Source organism: Trichomycterus rosablanca, chromosome 1, assembly GCF_030014385.1.
Source record: "Trichomycterus rosablanca isolate fTriRos1 chromosome 1, fTriRos1.hap1, whole genome shotgun sequence".
In the NCBI taxonomy this organism is placed as follows: Eukaryota; Metazoa; Chordata; class Actinopteri; order Siluriformes; family Trichomycteridae; genus Trichomycterus; species Trichomycterus rosablanca.
This window is the reverse complement of record NC_085988.1, coordinates 13,193,196-13,215,739: the sequence shown is the minus strand read 5'-3', so window position 1 is coordinate 13,215,739 and position 22,544 is coordinate 13,193,196. Positions and strand designations below refer to the sequence as shown.

General features: G+C 42.4%; 1 protein-coding gene across 1 annotated transcript in view; it reads right to left on the bottom strand.

Annotated features, from left to right (window-relative positions):
• Positions 1 to 439: 439 nt before the first annotated feature.
• The window catches only part of fhl3b (four and a half LIM domains 3b), a 35,454-nt gene continuing 13,349 nt past the window's right edge, over positions 440 to 22,544 (bottom strand). Inside the window, exons 2-6 of the mRNA XM_063018379.1 lie at positions 11,405 to 11,572; positions 9,554 to 9,728; positions 4,775 to 4,944; positions 4,385 to 4,571; positions 440 to 1,101 (exon numbers count right to left, since the gene is read on the bottom strand). Of these exons, the coding sequence (XP_062874449.1) occupies positions 956 to 1,101; positions 4,385 to 4,571; positions 4,775 to 4,944; positions 9,554 to 9,728; positions 11,405 to 11,560 (834 nt within the window). The 5' untranslated portion in view covers positions 11,561 to 11,572 and the 3' untranslated portion in view covers positions 440 to 955. The remainder of the gene's footprint in view (positions 1,102 to 4,384; positions 4,572 to 4,774; positions 4,945 to 9,553; positions 9,729 to 11,404; positions 11,573 to 22,544) is intronic.

Sequence of the window (22,544 nt, the reverse complement as noted above, 5' to 3'; positions counted from 1 at the left end):
CAGTTTGCTTCCAAGCTCATGTTATTTTGGTTTTGATTTGCCTAGTTCCTGCTCTTGTTTGTTCATGCTTAGTGTTTGTTAGCTCGTGTTTGTTTGCTATTGTCCATGTTTAGAAGTCCTTGTCTTGTGTTAGATGTTTGATTCTGTTGTTCTGATTCATGTTTGGCATTAGCGTAGGGTTGATGTTTAGCATTAGCTTTCGGCTCAGGTTTAGCTTTAGCTTTATTCTTGTATGTTTAGATTAGCATTAACATTTAGCTTAGGTCCTGTGTTAGTGTGTCTTGTCTTGTTCCAACCTCTCTTGTGTTTTGTTATTATTAAACAGTTTGTTAAACATCTCTGCGTGTGTGTCCGCCCCTCTTGTCTCGTCCTAGCCCTATTCGTTACATTGGGTTTGGTATATTTGCCCAAGAGTGTAGACAGAATGACAACACAAATCTACTTGTTGACTATATTTATTGAACTGCATGTGATATAACACAGTAACAAATGCAAAGTGTCTGTGCGACATTATGAGAATAAATGAGAATAAATCTTATGTGCTCCAATGCAAACATAAAAAAAATTCTGATGACAACTGGATACAATAAGGAGGGTCACGTCAGGAAGGGTGCCTAGTGTAAAAACATGTAAAAAGTCTTGTATGTGGACCAGACTGATTCACTCTCGCGACCCCTAAATACAGGAGCAGCCAAAAGTGAAAAACTTGCATCTTTTTAGATCTGTGATACTGGGTGGGAGGATGATGATGACACACATTTATAATTATGCTCGGTATAAACACTCCAAAAAAATCAGTCAAAAACACACACACACACACACACACACACACACCCACCCACACACACACCCACACACACACACAATATCATGCGAAAGCAGATTAAACGTAACAGAAATTTCATTCTCCGCCTGGACGAGTCATCACTCTTCCTCATCCGATCCTTTCAGTCTTTTACTTGTTGCAGTCTTTGCAATGGATCTGTGCGCCGTCTGGGAAAAAGCCGACCCCGACCAGAGAGGCTGAGCATCCAGAGCACTTAAAGCACGACTGATGCCACTGACGCTCCTCAAAGGAGACGTACTTCCCATCACCGAAACCTGAAAGAGACGGGAAAATAATTCAAGCATCAAGTAGCGAGTAGAATAGCGAAAACCTTCAACATGCTAGCTCATCGCTGTAAAAACTCAGGTTCCAGTGTTCACACTGGAGTAGAACGTTCTAGAATGTAATTTACACTGTGCCATGGCTTCAAAAAAGACTGCTACCGGTCGGCTGGGCATCATCTAGTGGGCACAATTGGCAGTGCCTGCAGTAGAAACAAATTGGCCACCGTGTCTGTGTGGGTGGGAAAATGACCGGACTAAGCTGACGATGTGCAGGGACCCTGGTCAGCAGACCGAGGCACCCGTGCAGTAGCACGGGAGTAAAGAAGGGGTCATCTAGGACTGCGCACGCGCTGGAGGGCACGTGAGCACCAATATACCCTCCTCGAATGCAATCAGGGATCCACAGCAGTGGAAGACAAATAGACTATGCTAAATCGGGAGAAAAATGCATAAATAAATAAAATATTCTTATTAAATAAGCCACCATGGGACCGCACAGGTGGTGCAGCGGTAAAAACACACGCTGGAACCAGAGCTGGATCTCGAATACATCGTATCGAATCTCAGCACTGCCTGTTTTGGCCTGTTGTTCATATGGGCGGGACTAAGCCGGATGGGGTCTCTCTCTCCCATGACTGGTGCAATTACGACCTCTGCTGGCTGATTGATGGCGCCTGCACAGAGATGAGAAAAGAGTCCTCTCAGGGTGTGTCTCTGTACACAATGCTGAGCTGCACTTCACTCGTCAAAGTGCAGGTGATAAGGTGCATACGGCTGCTGCCTACGTGTCGGAGGGGGCATGGGTTAGCTTCGTTCTCCTCAATCAAAGCAGGGATCGGCATTGGTGAAGAGGAAGCATGACGCAATCGGGCAATTGGACGCGCTAAAAAGGGAGAAAAAGGAAGAAAATGCATAAAGAAATAAATATTTAAAAAATAAGCCACCATGGGAGCAAAGAATTATTTTTATCATTTTTACCCCTTTTTCTCCCACTTTAGCACATCCAATTTCGTCCCATCAGTCATCCTCTCACTAATGCTGGTCCCCGCTCCTGATTGGGGCTGACGAGGCTGCTCCACGCCTCCTCCGACACGTGCACAGCAATCGACCGTCTTTATCACCTACACTTGACAAGTGCAGCGCGGCAGAGTACTGCGCACGGAGGATCACACACTCCGCCGCACTCTTTCCCATCTCCATGCAGGCGCCACCAACCAGCCAGCAGAGGGCGTAATTGCATCAGTTTGAGAGAGAGTACCCCTCCGGCCCTAAGTCCCGCCCCCTATCTGAACAACAGGCCAATCGTTGTTCATATAGCCGCCCAGCCTCGACCGGTAAGGCAGAGCTGGATTCAATACGATGTATTTCGAGATCCAGCTCTGGTTGCAGCGCGTGTTTTTACCTATAATGCATAATTTTGAGGGTCTGGAACAGTTTCATTCAAATTCTCATTGATTCCTATGGGAAACAGATTCAAAACTCAACCAAATCGAAGAATCAGAGGACCGTAGACTGCGTGATGGGATGAAAGAATGTCGAGAGGTAAATAGGGGCGAGTCCGTGCTAGGTTTATATGGTAACAACAGGATTTTGTAGCTGGAGACATTTACATTTACATTTCCGGCACTTACCAGACGCTTTTATCCAAAGCGACTTACAGTTATGATTGAACAGGATTTTGAGCAATTGAGGGTTAAGGGTCTTGCCCAGGGGTCCAACAGTGGCAACTTGGCAGTGGTGGGGTTGGAACCGGCAACCTTCTGACTGATAGTCCAGTACCTTAATCACTAAGCTATTACTGCCCACTGAGCTATTACTGAGACGATCTGTGACTGGAAGCCAATGTAACTGATGAAGGACAGGAGGGATGTTTGCAGACTTCTTAGAGGATAGTAAGACTCCACTAAAATTAGGCAGCAGAGTTTTGGATGAGCATAGACTGGACTCTAGCAATATCCTCCTGAGACCCGGACTTTTGCTTGGTGTGCATTTTTAATTTCTCCTAGCTGTTTGGGATTAGTAGGACCTAACAAGCATAAAAACTAAACTTTGTCTAAACATGGCTATACAATAGTGCAAATTTGTTTTGGAAACTGTTACCCCTTCTAAAATGCTGCAAAACAGTTACAGATTGAGTTAAAACTGTTCATTTCAATACCTGAACATAGCTGTGTAGAAATTATCAGAAAGCAGTAGTTTGCATTGAGCAATTGTTCTACTTTTGACATTCAAACTCTCCCTGTAATGATAAAATGAAGCACAACCATTGACGTAATGTAGTCCCAATGTCCTCAAACGAGTACTTCATTTTTACGGATGTTGTAGCTTCCTATTATTGCAAAAATATGTCAAAAATGCATGCCATATGAAGCTAGAGATGTTATTGTACATAAATAAACTAGTTTTGAACATAAAATTCGATTCAAATTTTTACCTGGCCCATGTTTCTGTCTGGACTGGCTGTAGAAACTTTTTACTAGGATTCCCGCCATCTTGTTTTCAATCAATTGAGTGTAATTTTGTCATCTGACCACTAGATGGTATGGGCAGTGTCTTCATATGAGGCCAAAGGGTCAACGTTTAAAAAAATTAAATATCATGGTGCAGAGAAGCAGAAATGTAATGTCCGCATATGAGGACGCAGGGTCGCAAGAGGATATACGTATATGCAATAGTATGTAAAGCAAAAATGAGACAGGAGTCAAATAGAGCACAATAAAAGATGGGGTGATTGAGGTATCATCAAGAGGAAGGATGCTGAAGCTTGTTTTTCGCTGAATGGATCTATGGTTCATGGTATTGATGCAATCAATGATTTATATCTGTATGATGTTTAATTTTAAAGCAAATACTGTATAAAAAATACAATAATTTTTTATTATTGTTGACCTTTGAGCAACTGTGTTATATGCCTACTGTGACTTTGGGTGAGGAGAGCCTATCAAGTGTTCCTCGTACTAATTGCCACTTCTATAGGAGTCTATACCCCCTACCCCTTTCCACATCTCCTTCCTGAACCAGTGGAAGACTCCTGTATATCATCCTATTACAGCGCTCATGTACACACTCATGCACACACACACTCATAGACACACACGTGTACAAGTGTTCCTTGTAGTTATTGCCACTTGAGTCTATACCCCCTACCCCTTTCCATATCTCCTTCCTGAACCAGTGGAAGACTCCTGTATATCACCCCTGTGCACACTCATACACACACACACACACACACACACACACACACACACTCCTACACACACACATGTACACTGACCTGTGATGGGCTTGTTGCAGGCAGCACATTTCTGGGCGTAAAGGTTGCTGAAACACTTGACGCAGTAGGGTTTGTCTCCCTGAGAGGTGAAGGGCTGACCGGCCAGCTGTGTCTTACATCCCGTACACAGGAAGCACTCCCTGTGCCAGGGCTCGTCCTGGTACATCACGCCCCCCTGCAGCAGGATCTGTAACAACACCAAGTACCAAAACATTACAAAAGGTCACAACAGGCGAAAATTGTTGTCGTCAGCCAAGAAAAGGAATCTGAGGCTACGCTGGACACACACCCAAACTGCTTCTATTAACATGACTATGAATTCAGTGTTAATGATTGTAATTTAATATACGATGGCAGGTTCTTATATAGACACCGTGACGGATATCTGACCTGTTTGCAGTGGCTGCAGCGAGGAGCGAATCGATTCTCGTAGCAGGTGACACAGTAATATTCGTCCTTATCAGGAATAAACGCTTGAGAACCCAGAGACTGCTTACACACGCAACACACAAAACACTCCTCATGCCAGGTAGAGCCATTATAGTCCAACTTCCTGGAACCTGAGACACAGAGGCACATACAGTTCAGTTAAATATCAAACAAAATAATGAAGTCACCATGTTACGAAATGATCTTTGCTAAAATTATTTTAATTTTCTGTTATTGGTTATTAAATTAGGGGTAAATAAAAAAATAAACCAATAACTGGGCTCTTGAGTACAGCAAGGTGACATGGCACTATCCAACAGCACTTCAAAACCAGCAGCGATAATACGGAGATGGACCCTAAAGAGCCTTTACTTCCTTGATAAGTCTTTCCATAAGATTTTGTAGTGTGTCTGTGGAAATGTGTTAGCAATCAGTAAAGCTAAACATTTAAAAAAAACTCAAGGAAAAAACTACAAAGTGTCACAGAACGAAAGAAATAGTAAGAAAAGGATAAAACGAAAGAAAGAAATAGAAAATGTCAAGAAAAAAGGAAAAAATACTAGAAAGAACAGGAAAAAAGAAGGTGTCAAAAGAGAAAGAAAAGGGTGAAAACTAGAAGGAAGGAAGGAAGGAAGGAAGGAAGGAAGGAAGGAAGGAAGGAAGGAAGGAAGGAAGGAAGGAAGGGAAAAAAAAGAGAAAATCTGAAAAGTGTCAAGAGAAAGAAAAAGAAGAAAAAATTTGAATGTGCCAAAAGAAAGTGTCAAAAAAGAAAAGAAAATGGAAAAAAGGAAAATAATAAATGAAATAAATAATAAATGAAAGAAAGAAAGAAAGAAACATAAAGAAGAAATTAAGAAACAAAAAGAAAACAAAATGAAAAACACAAAGAAAAAGAAAGAAAAAAAGAAAGAAAAAGGCAAGGCAAGTTTATTTGTATAGCACCTTTCATACACATTGGCAATTCAAAGTGCTTTACATAAGGAAAAAAAATTAATTAAAAGCATTAAAACATTCCTGAGATCTAGAACCTCAGAAAGACTTCTTGCAAACATTTAGTTACAATTAAGACATGATATTCAAACAAGAGAGATAAAAAATTAAGAACATGAAAAACTAAAAGAAAATATAGTAAAATATACCCTACAATTTAGAGAATATGAAATTAAAACAAGACTAAAATAAATATAGTAAAATGAGGGTAATAGCAAAAATTTTTAACTCAATCATAGGCACAAGAAAAAAGAAAGAAAGAAAAAGGTGAAAACTGTAATGAAGGAAGGAAGGGAAAAAAAGAAAGAAAGAAAACCTAAAAAGTTTCAAGAGAGAAAGAAAAACAAGGAACAATTGGAATGTGCCAGAAGAAAGTGTCAAAAAAGAGAAAAGAAAACGGAAAAACTAGAAAGAAAGGAAAAAAAAAACTACAGAGGAAAAAAGAAAAATAGAAGAAATAATAAATTAAAAAAAAGAAGAAAAGTAAAGAAAAAAGAAAAAAATAGAAAGTTTTGAAAGAGTAAGACAAGGGTGAAAACTGTAATAAAGGAAAGAAGGAAAAGAACAAGAAAGAATGAAAGAAAACCTAAAAAGTTTCCAGAGAGAAGCAAAAACAAGGAACAATTGGAATGTGCCAGAAGAAAGTGTCAAAAAAGAGAAAAGAAAACAGAAAAACTAGAAAGAAAGGAAAAAAAAAACAAGAGGAAAAAAATAGAAAAATAGAAAGAAATAATAAATAAAAGAAAGAAAAATAAAGAAGAAATAAAGAAAGAAAAAAGAAACAAAAGAAAGTAAAATAAAATGCCAAAGAAAGAAATAATAAATGCAAAAAAACAATAAAAGAAATAATGAGTAAAGAATAAAAAAGGGAAAAAAAGAAAAAGAAAAGAAAAAGGAGAGGCGTGTACAGAGAGACTCAGACAGTTAGTCAGCTACATGACACACCGTGTTGATGGATGTTATAAACATCATGTCCTGTTACGTGGGTTGTAAGTAATAAATTGTTGACTGGAGTAAAACTCATAATTTCGTAATCATGTGGAATCATCAGCTGCTTCTGAAGGTGTAAAAGACGACATGTTTTACTACTTCTCGCCCCGGGTAAATCCAGACAGTTCCTCATCTGATGACAGACGTCACTTCTGTTGGTGACAGCTGGAATTAATTCGAAACCCCGTGGGTGGATCAGAGCTTCAAGTCAGTCTGGTCCTTATCACACCAGTCTCATCAGTACTGGAGTAAATCATTACACCAGCTCCACCTTCTCTCTCACTGATGAACTCTCGTAACCCCAACACCTCTCAGACAGAAGCGTCACAGGGAGGTGACAGACGGTTTGTTCATTCCATTACGGCTTTGCTTTAAAGTACAGATATACTAATACGGAGCCATAAAGAGACATTTAATTCAGGATCTTCATGATACCTGTACAGATTCAGGTGTACACCCAGTGCAGACAGGTGTGTGAAATCAGTTATTTAAAAGAAAGGATGGGCGCTTGGATGGCGCAATAGTCTATCACCACTTCTACAAGTGGTCATTTTTCATCCAGAACCAGCTCAAGGAACCCAACAAGTCTGGCTACCAATTTGCATCTTCACAAAACTGCAGTAGCTGGAAAATACAGACGATTCTGGAGATCAAGGGTCTCTCAAGAAAACATCATAGTGCAGACAATGCAGTTGAGGTTGGGTTGTCCATGGATCATGTGACCCGGTTCTCAGCAACACACACATTCATAAAAATGCTGTCATCGGGTTGTTTCTACTCATGCAGACGGCAAATGACTTTCACTATCCACTAGTATTGTTTCTTACAACAGTGTTCCCCTTCTATGTTCCCCCATAATGGTTTCCAACTTTATTGGTGGCAAGAGTCTCTATGTGACCCAAAAAAAACATAAGGAACACCAAGACCATCTGGCCTTTGTTACAAAAACAAAGTGTGTATTGTTCAATTTGTTTGGCTTAAAATTTGCAGAGTATTTCCCAACAATCCCTTCACTTGTCCCCATCACTGGACGCCATCACCACCGCATACATCATACATGGTCAGGCTCCATCTTATCAGGTCACGTGCCAAAAGTCATTAGGGTCGTCAAAGCTGTGTTCATTCTGAAAAAGTCAAAACTAGACTCTGAGCTATTATTCAGTACTTTCCTCAGAAACCAAGCAGTCACACTCAGAACTGGCATAGTCTACAGCAGGAATACCTAACATCGTTACCTAACGTTAAATATGTTATATGTTACATGGCATACATGTGTAATTATCTGTACTATTATGTGTATTGTGTGTACTAATATGTGGACTATTATATATAGATAGATAGATAGATAGATAGATAGATAGATAGATAGATAGATAGATAGATAGATAGATAGATAGATCATCATCAGACAACAACTTCTTGCATACATACAACATATAACATTCACTAACTATAAAAACAAGCAATAAAAATAAAAAATAAAAATTAAATAACAATTTACAGTATGAAATACAGTAGTATAGTATGTGTATAATAGTATAATAGTAGTATACAGTGAGGAAAATAAGTATTTGATCCCCTGCTGATTTTGTAAGTTTACCCCCTTACAAAGACTTGAACAGTCTATAATTTTTATGGAAGGTTTATTTTAACAGAGAGAGACAGAATATCAACAAAAAATCCAGAAAAAAAACATTAAATAAAAGTTATGAATTAATTTGTAATTAACAGCTCCCTTGAGATCATTGACAAGCTCCTCCCGTGTAATTCTGGGCTGACCTCACCTTTCTCAGAATCATTCTTACCCCACCAGGTGAGATCTTGCATGGAGCTCCAGAGTGAGGGTGATTGACTGTGATCTTGTATTTCTTCCATTTTCGAATGATCGCACCAACAGTGGTCTCTTTCTCACCAAGCTTCTTGCTGATGGTCTTGTAGCCCATTCCAGCCTTGTGCAGGTCTACAATCTTGTCCCTGACGTCCTTTGATAGCTCTTTGGTCTTGCCCATGGTGGTCGAGAGATTTGAACAGAAGAAACTGATTCTGTGACAGGAATCTTTTATACAGGGACAGGACTAATTTGTGTGCCTCATGGGCACATAACCGGTCTGTGGGGGTCAGAATTCTTGCTGGTTGGTAGGGGATCAAATACTTATTTCCCTTAATTAAATACAAATTAATTTATAACTTTTATTTAATGTTTTTTTTCTGGATTTTTTGTTGATATTCTGTCTCTCTCTGTTAAAATAAACCTTCCATAAAAATTATAGACTGTATATAATAGTATAATAGTATGTGTACTATTGTGTGTATCACCAAAGCAAATTCCTCGTATGTGTAACATACCTGGCGAAATAAAGTGATTCTGATTCTGATCTGGCTCCTTCAGCCCTTTTTGGAGGCTGCAAAGGTTAAGGTGGAGAAACACTGGCCTACAGAACCGGCTATCATGGTATTCATATCAAAACTCATCAATGTTGCAAACCTTACTGGTCAGGAGCCCACTCAGGTCCTCTGATTTAAAAGCATTTGTCTTTTATTGGGATGTCCGACAAGCTTGTCAGGTGTCTAAATACTTTTGTCCATATAGTGTATTTAATGCTTTAATTAATCTGCTTTGCAGGCAGATAAAAAAAATCAAAGGAAATACAAAATTATGAGGGGAAAAGCAAAAAGACTAACAATAAAATAGATAAAAGAAATAAAACTGAATGTAGGACACTAGTCTGGATGCTAAAGGCTGAGGTGGTCATTAGATACCTGGCATGAAGGTCTTGTTGCAGGACACACACGTGGCGGAGAACTGGGTGGAGAAGCAGTCCTGGCACAGCAGAGCTTCATCCTGGCAGGTGAACGTTTCATTAGCCAGAGAGCGACTGCAGTGAGAGCAGCGGAAACACTCCTCGTGGTAGTGATGGTCATCATAGTACAACTCCTGTAAAGAAACACAGCGGGAGCGCCATTAAAGTCAGAAGTTTATAGACGCTTGTGTGACTCAATGATTTGATCCAGCAGCCAGTCGTACCAGCTCAAGCTATGTTAGGGTTTAGAGTTGTTCCATTAAATGAAGTGAACGTGGTTTTCAGTCCCATAAATCCACTATATGTCAAAAATAATGTGGACAACTGACCGTGAGATCTTTGGACATCCTATTCCAAAACCCCTGGACAATATACTGCCACCCAATGCTCATGCTGAGAGGAAATTTGTCTGGATTACTTAAGGTTCACTATATGGCCAAAAGTATGTGGACACGCCTACTGATTATTGAGTTCTGGTCTTTCAGCCATAGGGCGACATGGTGGTGTAGTGGGTAGCACTGTCACCTCACAGCAAGAGAAGCCTATTGTTGCACTTTTATTACATATGACCGATCCATTCCAAAACCCCTCCTGTACCTGTTATGTAAAGGCCGGAACTTTTCCTAGTGGTCATCGTTTGGTGGCAACCAATGTAAAGTTTGACGTTTGATATTTGCTGTTTGTGTGGCAAGTTAGGGATCGTCTCAAAAGTGATCACATGAATTCAGTATAATCAAGTGAGCATGTGAAATGAAATGTGGGGCACAATCGTGTTGGCCCCATGACAACAGCAGCCAATATAAATAATATCTGCGCTGCTACACAGTTAGCCACAGTCATCACAGTTTAGTTAGCCTAATAGCCTAATCTGTACTAACAGCAAAGCAATACAATGAATCAAGTCAACAATTCATTCGTTCATTCATTGTCTGTTGTACCACTGCTTTATCCAATTAAGGGTCGCAGTGGGTCCAATTCAGTGGGTGAAAGGCAGGAGACACCCCGGGCAGGTCACCAGTCCATCACAGGGTAAACACACACACACACACAAACTTTTTAACTTCTAGTATCTCCAATTAACCCTACTGCACTGAGGGAGGAAACCGGAGCTCCCGGAGGAAAGCCTCACAGACACAAGGAGAACATCCAAACTCCATACAGAAAGGACCCGGACCGATTTAACTGGGAATCTAACCCAGGACCTTCTTGCTGTAAGGCGACGGTGCTACCCACTGACCACTGTGCCACCCACTATAACCAATCAAGGCAACAGTTTAATACAAGCTAAATTTGAATGAAATCAGTTATGGATTGATGGATCTCAGCAGAAAAATTATGGACACGTTTTGCCCAGATGAAAAATGGTGATGTGTCTTTTCTTTTCAATCACTGACTGTCACTGGTGAGTGTTTACATTATTAAAGGCGTGGTTGTTATTAAAGGTGCATGTTGTTACAGTGTCAGACCACAATTATCGGTAGGCAGTAGGCAGTTGTGACCTAGTGGTTAAGGTACTGAACTAGTAATCAGAGGGTCACTGGTTCAAGCCCCACCACTGCCAGGTTGCTGCTGTTGGCCCCTTAGGCAAGGTCCTTAAACCTCAATTGCTCAGACTGTATACTGTCCCAGTACTGTAAGTCGCTTTGGATAGAGGCGCCTGGATTCACTGAGCTAGTCGTTTTGTGTGTAGTTTCACTGACCAGTCAAATTCTGCCCGATGGGACAGTCAGCGCCCGTACAGAGTTTATTGTGCCCCACCAGGCATTCTGTGGCAACACACACACACACACACCCACACACGTGTGCCCACCTGAGAATTGTGTCCAATGAGCTCCTTGCAGCCCTGGCAGATGTTTGCGAAGAGGCGATCGTAGCAGGGGACGCAGTGAGGGACCTCGTCCACCTTGATGTACTTTCTCCCATACAGCGACTCCTTACAGTTCTCACACTCGAACCCGTCGCTCATCTTTGATGCAAGCTGCACACACACACACACACACACACACAAATCAGATAATTATACACAATTTAGTCATTTCCAATTCTCCATTGCAATTTCTCTACCCATGCTGGCCGAGAAAGGCTGCAGGTTTGTACACGTCCCCTCTGACACAAATGAAACCACTGACCGCTACTTTTTATTAAACAGCTGTAGTTTATTATACATTCGGATGAACACGCTGTGCTCTGTCTATACCTCCACCACTCATGTCGTCGCCTCAACCGAACAGCAGGAGTCGCTGTTCCCACTCCTTCCCTTCCTCAGACAGGGCCAATTGTGTCTGTTGATCCACCTGTATGCATGAATTGTTGTACTTTCTTAGAAGGCTTTCTACAAGATTTTGAACTGTGTCTGTTCCAATTCATCCCAAAGGTGTTAAGCAAAGTTGAGGTCAGGACTCCTTCTTATCAAATTAATCAAATCATAATATTCAAATATATATCCTCCCCCACCTTTTTAGTCATAACCAATTCCTTAATTATGAGAAATAGGCTGCTGCAGTACTCCACCCTAAACAAGTAGAACCGTATACCATCACATTCCCCCTCCGACACACCTGCAGTCATTGACTTCTTCTTTTAACCTGCCAAAGATAGAGTCTTACAGAGAGCAGTATTGCATACGGAGAGTCACGCATTACCATCCATGAGTCAACCCCTTTCAGGGGCCTCCACTAGCCAGCAGAAGCCCCAACGGAACTGCAGCAGTGATGAGGAACCCGTTCCATCCCCACCTCCTTAAGACACAGCCAATCAAGTCTGTGTGTACGTCCAACCAGTCGATAGCACAGCTGAGATTCAAACTCAGATCTGATCATGGCACATTTTCATAGGTTGGGTTTACAGCTTAATAAATATTTGGGTATATAGCAATGCAAATCAGGACCCTCATACTGAAATCCCACTCATGTCTACCTGTAAAAATTTTAAGGTAGTTTACTAGCGGTTAACTGTTGAGTGGGGCTGAGGTCAGAGCTCTGTGCAAGATACTGGAGCTTTTCTTCTTGTCTTTATAGAGCACAGTCATGGTGGAACAGGAAATGACCTTCCCTAAACTGTTGCTGCAAAATTAGAAGCATATAATTTTATTTATATAATTGATTTTGATGTTGAGGCTGATATATATATATATATTAGAGATGCATGAGTACCGATACTGGTATCGGGTATTTGCCCGATACCGCGCTCATTAACTCGTACTCGCAAACGAGGCTCCGATACTAAACATCCGACACCGTGTGCCTAGTGCACGTTGCTGCGTTATGCCTGGTTCACACTACACGATTTTTGCCCTGATTTACGCTCGGCGGCTGGTCGACGCTAGATTAGCCGGCTTGGGAGCAACTCGGCGTTCGCTCGGTGATCAAAACTCGGCTCTCGATCGCTAAGTGTGAACTATCCAACAACTCGATCCGACCGGCTCACCGAGCACTCGGCGACCGGATCGAGTTTTCTAGCACGTCAAATATCTGATCTGAGATGTGCGACTGGGAATGAGTGACATGTAGAACAGCCAATGAGAACGCAGGATACGGTGTGAGGGGAAACGCAGGAGAGGAGTGTAAACAGGTGGGACAGGGGGATAATATAGTTTATATCAGAATACATCAGCACACACGTTTTACAGTATTTCTGACCTGATCGTTCTCTACAAAACATAACAACAAAACACCAACACTGCTAAAATATTTATTAACCTCCAACTCACTACAGAACAATCCATGCTGCTCGTGTTGCCAAATCCACTCAGATTCATTTATTTTTCCTCCTTGATTTCATCACATCAGCGCACAAACACTTTGATCGCTCGCTACTTGTTGACGTGCATTTTTGGACGTGGTATCATTAAACTTCTCGTCACTTCTCACATGTGTTTTTGTAAAAAAAAAAACGGTATTCTAAATAGGTATTGGTATCGGTATCGGCAAGTACAAAAATACATGTACTTGTACTCGGTTGGGAAAAAATTGTATTGATGCATCCCTAATATATATATATATACTGTATATGATAAGAATATAAAGTTCACCCCCCCATATGTCACTGTATAATTTGCATTCTGGTCCTACCCTAGTATTACTGTGCTTTTCCTAATAATCTGGCCAGTGAGCGCACAGTATTAAATCCCCACTGGGTCACACTGGGTCAAACCCCAACTTTTGAATTACGGTTCTGTTTCATTCTTCACGTCTACACGTTCAGAACTGCGTCTCTCTGTGTGCTTCCTTTTTCAGTAAAGACTCTTCACCGGAGCGTCTCGCTGATGTACGGCGTCAGACGGATGTAAAAGTGATTTGTTGAGGTCTGTGTCCTGTCCTGAGGTCTGTTGTTGTTGATCCTGGGAACTCTGACGATCGGCCACATGCTTCCAGAACGTTCTGGAGAAGATCGCTCAGCTTAAAGTCGCATCGCATTTTTTTACCCTGCTATGGTCTTGTAAGCGTCAGGTAGGAAGTTCAGGTGTAGTGGCATTTCAAAGGAAACATAACAGGAGGTATTAAACAAGTAACTGCCCCAGTGGCATAAATAGGAGCTCAATGGACCCCAGTGCAAAAAAAAAAATGTTCCATATATATTGCAGTGTTTGCTATATATTTCCGGTTTGGCTTGCCATAATACATGCATAATAGGTGCAGCCAATGGGGGGGGCAGTGAGGTGGGTGGTTGAGTTCAAGTAGTGGAGTGCCCCCCCTGCCTTGGGCCCCAGTGCACCTATCCCCCCTTCCCCCCCTGCCCCCCCCCCTGTAGTTACGCCACTGAACTGCCCCCTTCAAACTGCCCCTGTTATTATCTGGACAATTACACTACATGAACAAAAGTACTGGGACGCCACTTCTAATGACTGAATTCATGTGTTCCAGCCATAACGATTGCTAACGAGGTGTAGTAAATCAGTTATATAAAAGAAATGATGTGCTTCCAACTTTGCAGCAACAGTTTAGGGAAGGTCCTGTCCTATTCCAGCATGACTGTGCTCTATAAAGACATGAAGAAAATCTCAGTTTACAGAAATTCCAGTGTCCTGCTTAGTGTCCTGACCCCACCTCACTCAACAGCTCTGGAATGAACTGGAACATTAACATCGACGCCCAGCCATACTAATGCTGTCATCTTTTGACTGAACAGGTACAAAATCCCACAGGCATACTCCAAAGTCTTGTGAGAAGCCTTCTCAGAAGAGCAGCTGTTGTTCTAGCTGAAAGGATTACATAAAGGTCACTCTATTTTAATACTGTTTGTTTATAATATGAGATGTCCGACTGAGCCCCATATAAACTCGTCTGGTGGATGAACAAAATGCAAACGGGTAATTAGATACGACTAGATTGGAGGAAAATTGAAAGAAATCAGTGTCTGCAGGAGCAATCATGTTGGGATCATACTGGCACATCCAACACTGGTACATCATCTCACAGATCAAATTAATTCCACATAATTAATTACAAATAATATTAGAACTTCTGTTTTCCTCAGTCTGTTGATGGAAAGTTCATCCTGCTGTGCTCGTGTCAGTGAGGAGTTTAAGAGCTCTGTGTTTGGACTGGACTCTGCAGCACCTGCTTCAGATAAATGTGTCTGACAAGTTCATGTAAACGTAATAATTACAGCTGTGAAGCACGTGTAAACAAAACACATTCTGTATCTGTGTGTTTCCTTCCAGTTCTTTTTCATTTCAGCCTTTTGGTCAAAAGTATGTGGACACCGCTTCTGTTTAATGAGTTTAACTATTAGAATGTAATTATATGCTTTTATGAGGACACGGTTTGGAAGGTTTTATTTAGAAGAGCTCCAGTGTTCTGCTCAGAGCCTTGACCTCGACCCTATTTAACAGCTTTGGGATGAACTGGAATCTTTATCGTAAGCCAAGATCTTCTTGTTCTAACATTAACAAGATGCCTGACCTCACAAATGCTCTTCTGAGTAAACAGAAACAAACCTTGTTTAGAAACGTGATATGAGGGCATATTAAAACCACCTCCTTGTTTCTACACTCACTGTCCATTTTATCAGCTCCACTTACCATATAGAAGCACTTTGTAGCTCTACAATTACTGACTGTAGTCCATCTGTTTCTCTGCATGCTTTGTTAGCCCCCTTTCATCCTGTTCTTCAATGGTCAGGACCCCCACAGGACCACCACAGAGCAGGTATTATTTAGGTGGTGGATCATTCTCAGCACTGCAATGACACTGACATGGTGGTGGTGTGTTAGTGTGTGTTGTGCTGGTATGAGTGGATAAGATGCACCTCACTGTCACTGCTGAACTGAGAATAGTCCACCAACCAAAACTATCCAACCAACAGTGATGACCAACTCAAACAGCAGCAATAGATGAGCGATCGTCTCTGACTTTACATCTACAAGGTGGACCAACTAGGTAGGAGTTTCTAATAGAGTGGACAGTGAGTGGACACGGTATTTAAAAACTCCAGCAGCGCTGCTGTGTCTGATCCACTCATACCAGCACAACACACACTAACACACCACCACCATGTCAGTGTCACTGCAGTGCTGAGAATGATCCACCACCTAAATAATACCTGCTCTGTGGTGGTCCTGGCAGAGGCCTGACCATTAAAGAACAGCATGAAAGCAGGTTAAAAAAGTATGCAAAGAAACAGATGGACTACAGTCAGTAATTGTAGAACTACAAAGTGCTTCTATATGGTAAGTGGAGCTGATAAAATGGACAGTGAGTGTAGAAGTATATATATATGTTTTTAGTTGTGTGCGTAGCCACTGATGCTGTGCTGCTTTCACATCATCATCACATGAACATCTTCTTCCCCTTAAAGCTTCTTTGAGTGTCCAAACTGGTGGAAATCAGATGGAGCTAAATCAGAACTCTCAGTCTCTCAGACACGACCAATTACTACTCCTCCCAACCTCTCCGCTTCCAACCAACATGTAAAAGTAAATACCGTTACATAAAACATTCCATTTAGCATCAGTGACACATTCTTTTGGAGGAAAATACATCAAATATAAACAAAAATATTTTGTATTTGATTACGGAGTTATATATAGTATATAGGATGTCCAAAAAGCTTATGGTCGGGTGTCCACATACTTTTTGATTTAAATTGTACATAAATAAACAGAGGAACGTCAGAATGACAGTGTATGAGTACAGCAGAAGAAATGTAAAGAATGTAAAACTGTCGACCACAGAAAATCAGAATTACATAGAAAAACAAGCAGAATCCGTGTGGTCACTGAATGTCCCCGAAGCTGCAGGACAGAAAGTGTGTGAACGTCCTAACCTCCGTCCCTCCTGTGATCTGGATCTCTGTGTATCTGTGTGTATTTTAAACCGAATCTCACGTCCATCCCGGTGACAGATGAGCTCTTAACATCTAGCCGGTGCCAGACACGGACGCGAATGTTCTTTCTCGCCGCTTGACATTTAGTTGGGTGTCGCCCCGGCTGGCAGGATGGAAACAGAGCTGAGTGCCACGGAACAAAAGTCACTTTCTTACATAATCTTTTAAAAGCTGCAGGAGAGGCAATAAATCTCCACAAATGAACTCCAGTGTTACAACTTTCCCCAAGTGCTTACACACAAGTGACAAAATTATATACACTACATGGCCAAAAGTATCTGGACGCCTTACAATGAGCCTGTTAGACACCTGATTCCAAAACCACGGGCATTAATATGATGGCACCACAGCTTTTACTCTTTTGGGAAGGCTTTTTCTATATATGGTTCACTGTTGGGCCCTTTAACAAGGCCCTTAATTCTCAATTGCTTGGACAGTGCATTGTCACAGTACGGGATAATAAGTGGCCGCTAAATGCCAAAAATGTAAATGTAGGGGTGCCCAGGTGGTAGCACACCAGCGCCGATTTTCTGAACTCCATCTGGCTGGACGCCATCTGGCGGGCATAATTGGCAGTGCCTGCAGCAGATACTAATTGGCCACCGTATCTGCAGGGTGGGGGCCGGACTATGTGTTGGTGGGGTCTTATACGCTGTGTAAGGACCCTGATTGGAGGAAGAGACGCCTGTGCAGAAAGCAGGGGCGAGAAGAGGAGGGCCGTCCATGTGTCAAAAGAGGCGTGGGCAGCGACATGCTCTCCTCAGATGCATTCGGGTATCCCTCAGCAGCGAAAGACAAATTGAGTGTGCTAAATCGTGAGGAAAATGGGAGAAGGTGCATTAAAAAAAAGTAAATGTGTAGTTCGAATCTCAGCTCTGCTCCCAGTCGGCTGGGCGCCCCTTGCAGGCTGGATGGGAAAAGACTAGACTAAAAAGAAAGCTGAGTCTTCAACTTTGTGTAAGGACCCTGGTTAGTAGCCTGAGGTGCCTGAACAGAAGTGGAGCGTGATGATCAGTGTGTGACTGTGCAAGACTGGCCCCATGCGTGAATCCACCAAAGTACAGCCGAATAAGAAGGGCGTCAAAGGGAGCGTGTAAGGCCTTCTGAAAAAAGTAACTTTAATATAAAAGCCCGCTGACTACTGCAGAGTGCTTGAGCTCTCGAGTTTGAATCTCAGTGGTGCTATCGACCTGGTCGGGCGTCCTGCAGACACAATACCCCCTCTCTGAGGGAAGGAAGGTCGGATAGGGGTTCTTGCTGCGATATGATCAAGGCGCTGACACAAGTGGAATGGGAGATTCAGATTGAGCATATTGGAGGGAGAAATCGTAGCTCAGTGGTTAAGGTACTGGAGTAGTAGTCAGAAGGTTGCTGGTTCAAGCCCCACCACCACCTGAGCAAGATACTTAACCTTCAGTTGTTAAAAATAATGTGTTTTAAAATGTTAATGTAAATAGAGCATAGCGTGTCTCTTGGTACGTGATTGGCTCTGTATGGAAGACGAGGTTCTCTGTATGTACTTTCCTTTCATAGACACGGCCAGTCGTGCCTGTGGGACGCCCAGCTAGGTCGGTATCACAGTTAAGACCCAGCAAACATCACCAACCTCACAAATATCTGTCACTTTCCCTTTTGGTTCAGATTAAATAGAAATGACAGTGATGCTTGTAGTCGTTAATCACTCTACAGGTCTTGCTTGTTTTTAGATGATCACGTTTCATGCTCCGTCTAGCTTCACATCTCTGTCCTCATTCCTCCGACCCAGGTGAATCGTAAATATTTCACAGGGTGAGGCTGTGTTCAAATCCCACGCAAGAATGTGCATGTGTGGGTGTTTAATGACTGACTAGATGAATTTCTGCATTAATGAACCTAGCTCTGTGTTTCACCCACTACACGCCATTCAATGCATTCTGTAACACACAATTTCACTATTTTATGCTTTTAACTTTGCAGCAACAGTTTAGGGAAGGCCCTCTCCTGTTCCAGCTCTATAAAGACATGAAGAAAAGCTCGGTTTAAAGAAACTCCAGTGTCCTGCACAGAGCCCTGACCTCAGAACCACTCAACAGCTCTGGAATGAACTGGAACATTAACTGAGGCTTTCTTGACCAACGTCAGTGCCCTGCCAAACAAATGCTGCCGTCTTTTGACTAAATGGGCACAAATTCCTACAGACAAATTCCTAAAAGAGTGGCTGTTGTTCTAGCTGAAAAGATCACATAGAGGCCACTCCGTTTTAATAGCATTTGTTTATTTAATAGAACGACCAACAAGCTCATGGTCAGGTGTACTTTTGGCTATTTAGTGTAAGTGTCAGCTATACAGACAACAAGCCACACAACTAAATTCCATAAATAAATAAAATGTTAAAATGTCCAAGCTATTTGTTTGTTTGGTCGTTTCAATGTTTTTTTAACCTAATTTAGTCATGTCCAGTTCCCTTGATGAGACACAATGAAAAGAAACCCTTATTGTTATGACCAGGCAACAGACAGTAAGGGGTAAAGGAGGGACAAGCCACAAACCGGACCGCCGACAGGTTCCTGGGCGGCCAAGACTCATTGATACCAGAGGTCTGGTATGGACCCAACAGATCATTGTAATCCTGGTGATGAGGTGAATGTGAGCTGCACAGACACAAGCCAGTCAAAGTGCCCATGCTAACTGTCCACCCACAAAATCACCTATAGTGAGCAGCTCAGATGGCGCAGCGGTAAAACACGCTAGCACACTAGACCTGACATCTCGAACTCGTGAGTTTGAATCTCAGCTGGACACCTATATGGACAATCTCATCTAATGCTGCTGAGTTGGTCATCTTCTAGACCTGCTGCCCACGGGGCGCTGTTGGCTGGATATATTTTTGGTTGGTGGACTATTCTCAGTCCAGCAGTGACAGTGAGGTGTTTAAAAACTCCAGCAGCGCTGCTGTGTCTGATCCACTCATACCAGCACAACACACACTAACACACCACCACCATGTCAGTGTCACTGCAGTGCTGAGAATCATCCACCACCTAAATAATACCTGCTCTGTGGTGGTCCTGTGGGGGTCCTGACCATTGAAGAACAGGGTGAAAGGGGGCTAAGAAAGTATGTAGAGAAACAGATGGACTACAGTCAGTAATTGTAGAACTACAAAGTGCTTCTATATGGTAAGTGGAGCTGATAAAAAGGACAGTATGTGTAGAAACAAAGAGGTGGTTTTAATGTTATGGTTGATCGGTGTACACTGTGTGTTTTAATTATTGAAAACAAATCAAGGTCATACAAGGAGGATGTTTGTGTTCTGGTTCCACCACATCCACAGAGCTTAAGGAGGTCCTACTCTGAGCTTCTTAAACCTTTCTCCAGGAGCAGAGGAACTCATCCATATCTGACCGCAGCCACTGTTTAAACTGGTAAACGTCAAACTGTGAAACCGGGATCAGCTAAAAGCTTCCTCTGAGATCTCAAGTGTGCGTTCAACAAAGCAGAGCGCCTGTTATTTATGGTCGCTCCGAAAGAGCTCGGCCGTATTTTCAGTCGCTTTCCGTGCATGCTATGCCAATCGGCGGCGTGTAAATCTCTGGCTAATGTGCTTTTTGGAGGCGTTACAGTAGCACCTCTGAGATTTAAATAGACTGCGCGATTACAAGCAAAGTCAAACAACATCACCGACGCTTTACTATCACCGCCTGTTCCAAACTGAACCAGCTTCAGATGGTAAACTTCTGCCCTGGTGAAGTCCAGCTCGTCCACCATTTATGGTAAACGAATTTGATCTGCACCTGCTCATGATTAGCATGGGTACACATGCACGGTACGATCAAAAGTATTTGGACACCTGAGCATGAGCTTGTCGGACATCCTTGTCGGACAACAAACGGTATCAAAACAGAGTGACCTCGGTGTGATCTTTATAGCTGGAACAGCAGCCGCTCTTTTAAGAAGTCTTCTCACAAGACTTTAAAGTATGTCTGTGGGAATTTGTGCCCGTTCAGTCAAAAGAACATCTGTTCAGCTGGGAACTGTTTATTCCAGAGCTCTTGAGTGGGGCTATGTGCAGGTCTGACATCTGTCTGACTATGACATCTGTCTGACTCAGGTCCAATGAAAATATAAAAATATAAAGACTGCACTAAAAGTCAAGTCCACATTTGGTGAAACTCTACCAGTTCCACAGTAGTGAGGTCAGAGGTCCAAACAGAGATGGTCCACAAGCTTATAAACGACTATTTAAAGCAACTCATTCATTCATTCACTGACTGTTACCACTGCTTTGTCCTATTCAGGGTCGTGGTGGGTCCAGTCTTCTTACAAGACTCTGAAGTATGTATGTCTGTGAAAATTTGTGCCTGTTTAGTCAAAAGAACATCTGTTCAGCTGGGAACTGTTTATTCCAGCTGTTCAGTGGGGCTGAGGTCAGGGCTTTGTGCAGGACACTGGAGTTTCTTTAAACCAAGCTTTTCTGACATCTGTCTGACTCAAGCCCAAACATTGTACCTACTGTAAAGCATGGTGGTGGATGTATTTCACCTCCATCCTAATGAAAATATAAAAACTGCACTAAAAGTCAAGTCCACATTTGGTGGAACTCTACCGGTTCCACAGTAGTGAGGTCAGAGGTCCAAACAGAGTGGGTCCACAAGCTTATAAACGACTATTTAAAGCAAATCATTCATTCAATCACTGTCTGTCCTATTCAGACACTTTGTCCTATTCAGGGTCGTGGTGGATCCAGTTCACCAGCCATAACGTAGGAAACACCCCGGACAGGTCGCCAGTCCTTCACGGAGCACACACACATTCACAGGGCAATTTCAGCAGCTCCAGTTAACCTGAAAGCACGTCTTTGGACTGTGGGAGGAAACCGGAGCTCTTTTGAGAAGTCTTCTTACAAGACTTTGAGGTATGTCTGTGGGAATTTGTGCCTGTTCAGTCAAAAGAACATCTGTTCAGCTGAGAACTGTTTATTCCAGCTGTTGAGTGGGGCTGAGGTCAGGGCTATGTGTAGGTCTGACATCTGTCTGACTCAAGCCCAAACATTGTGCCTACTGTAAAGCATGGTGGTGGATGTATTTGACCTCCATCCTAATGAAAATAAGAAGACTGTATTAAAAGTCAAGTCCACATTTGGTGGAACTCTACCAGTTTCACAGTAGTAAGGTCAAAGGTCCACAAGCTTATGAACAACTATTTAAAGCAACTCATTCATTCATTCACTGACTGTTTTACGACCCCTTTGTCCTATGCAGGGTCACGGTGGGTCCAGTTCACCAGGCATAAGGTAGGAAACACCCCGGACAGGTCGCCAGTCCATCACAGATCACACACACATTCACAGGGCAATTTCAGCAGCTCCAGTTAACCTGACTGCACGTCTTTGGACTGTGGGAGAAAACCGGAGCTTCTGTAGAAAACCCGGACCGCTCCACCAGGGAATCAAACCCAGGACCTTCTCGCTGTGAGGCGACAGTGCTACCCATGAGCCACCACCATGACACCCCTAAAGCACATCATCAAGGGAATTAAAACCAAACACGAGAAGGACTGTATGTACTATTTGGCCAAAAGTATATGGACACCTGACCATGTCCTGTTGGACATCCTGTTCCAAAATCATGGACATTAATATGGAG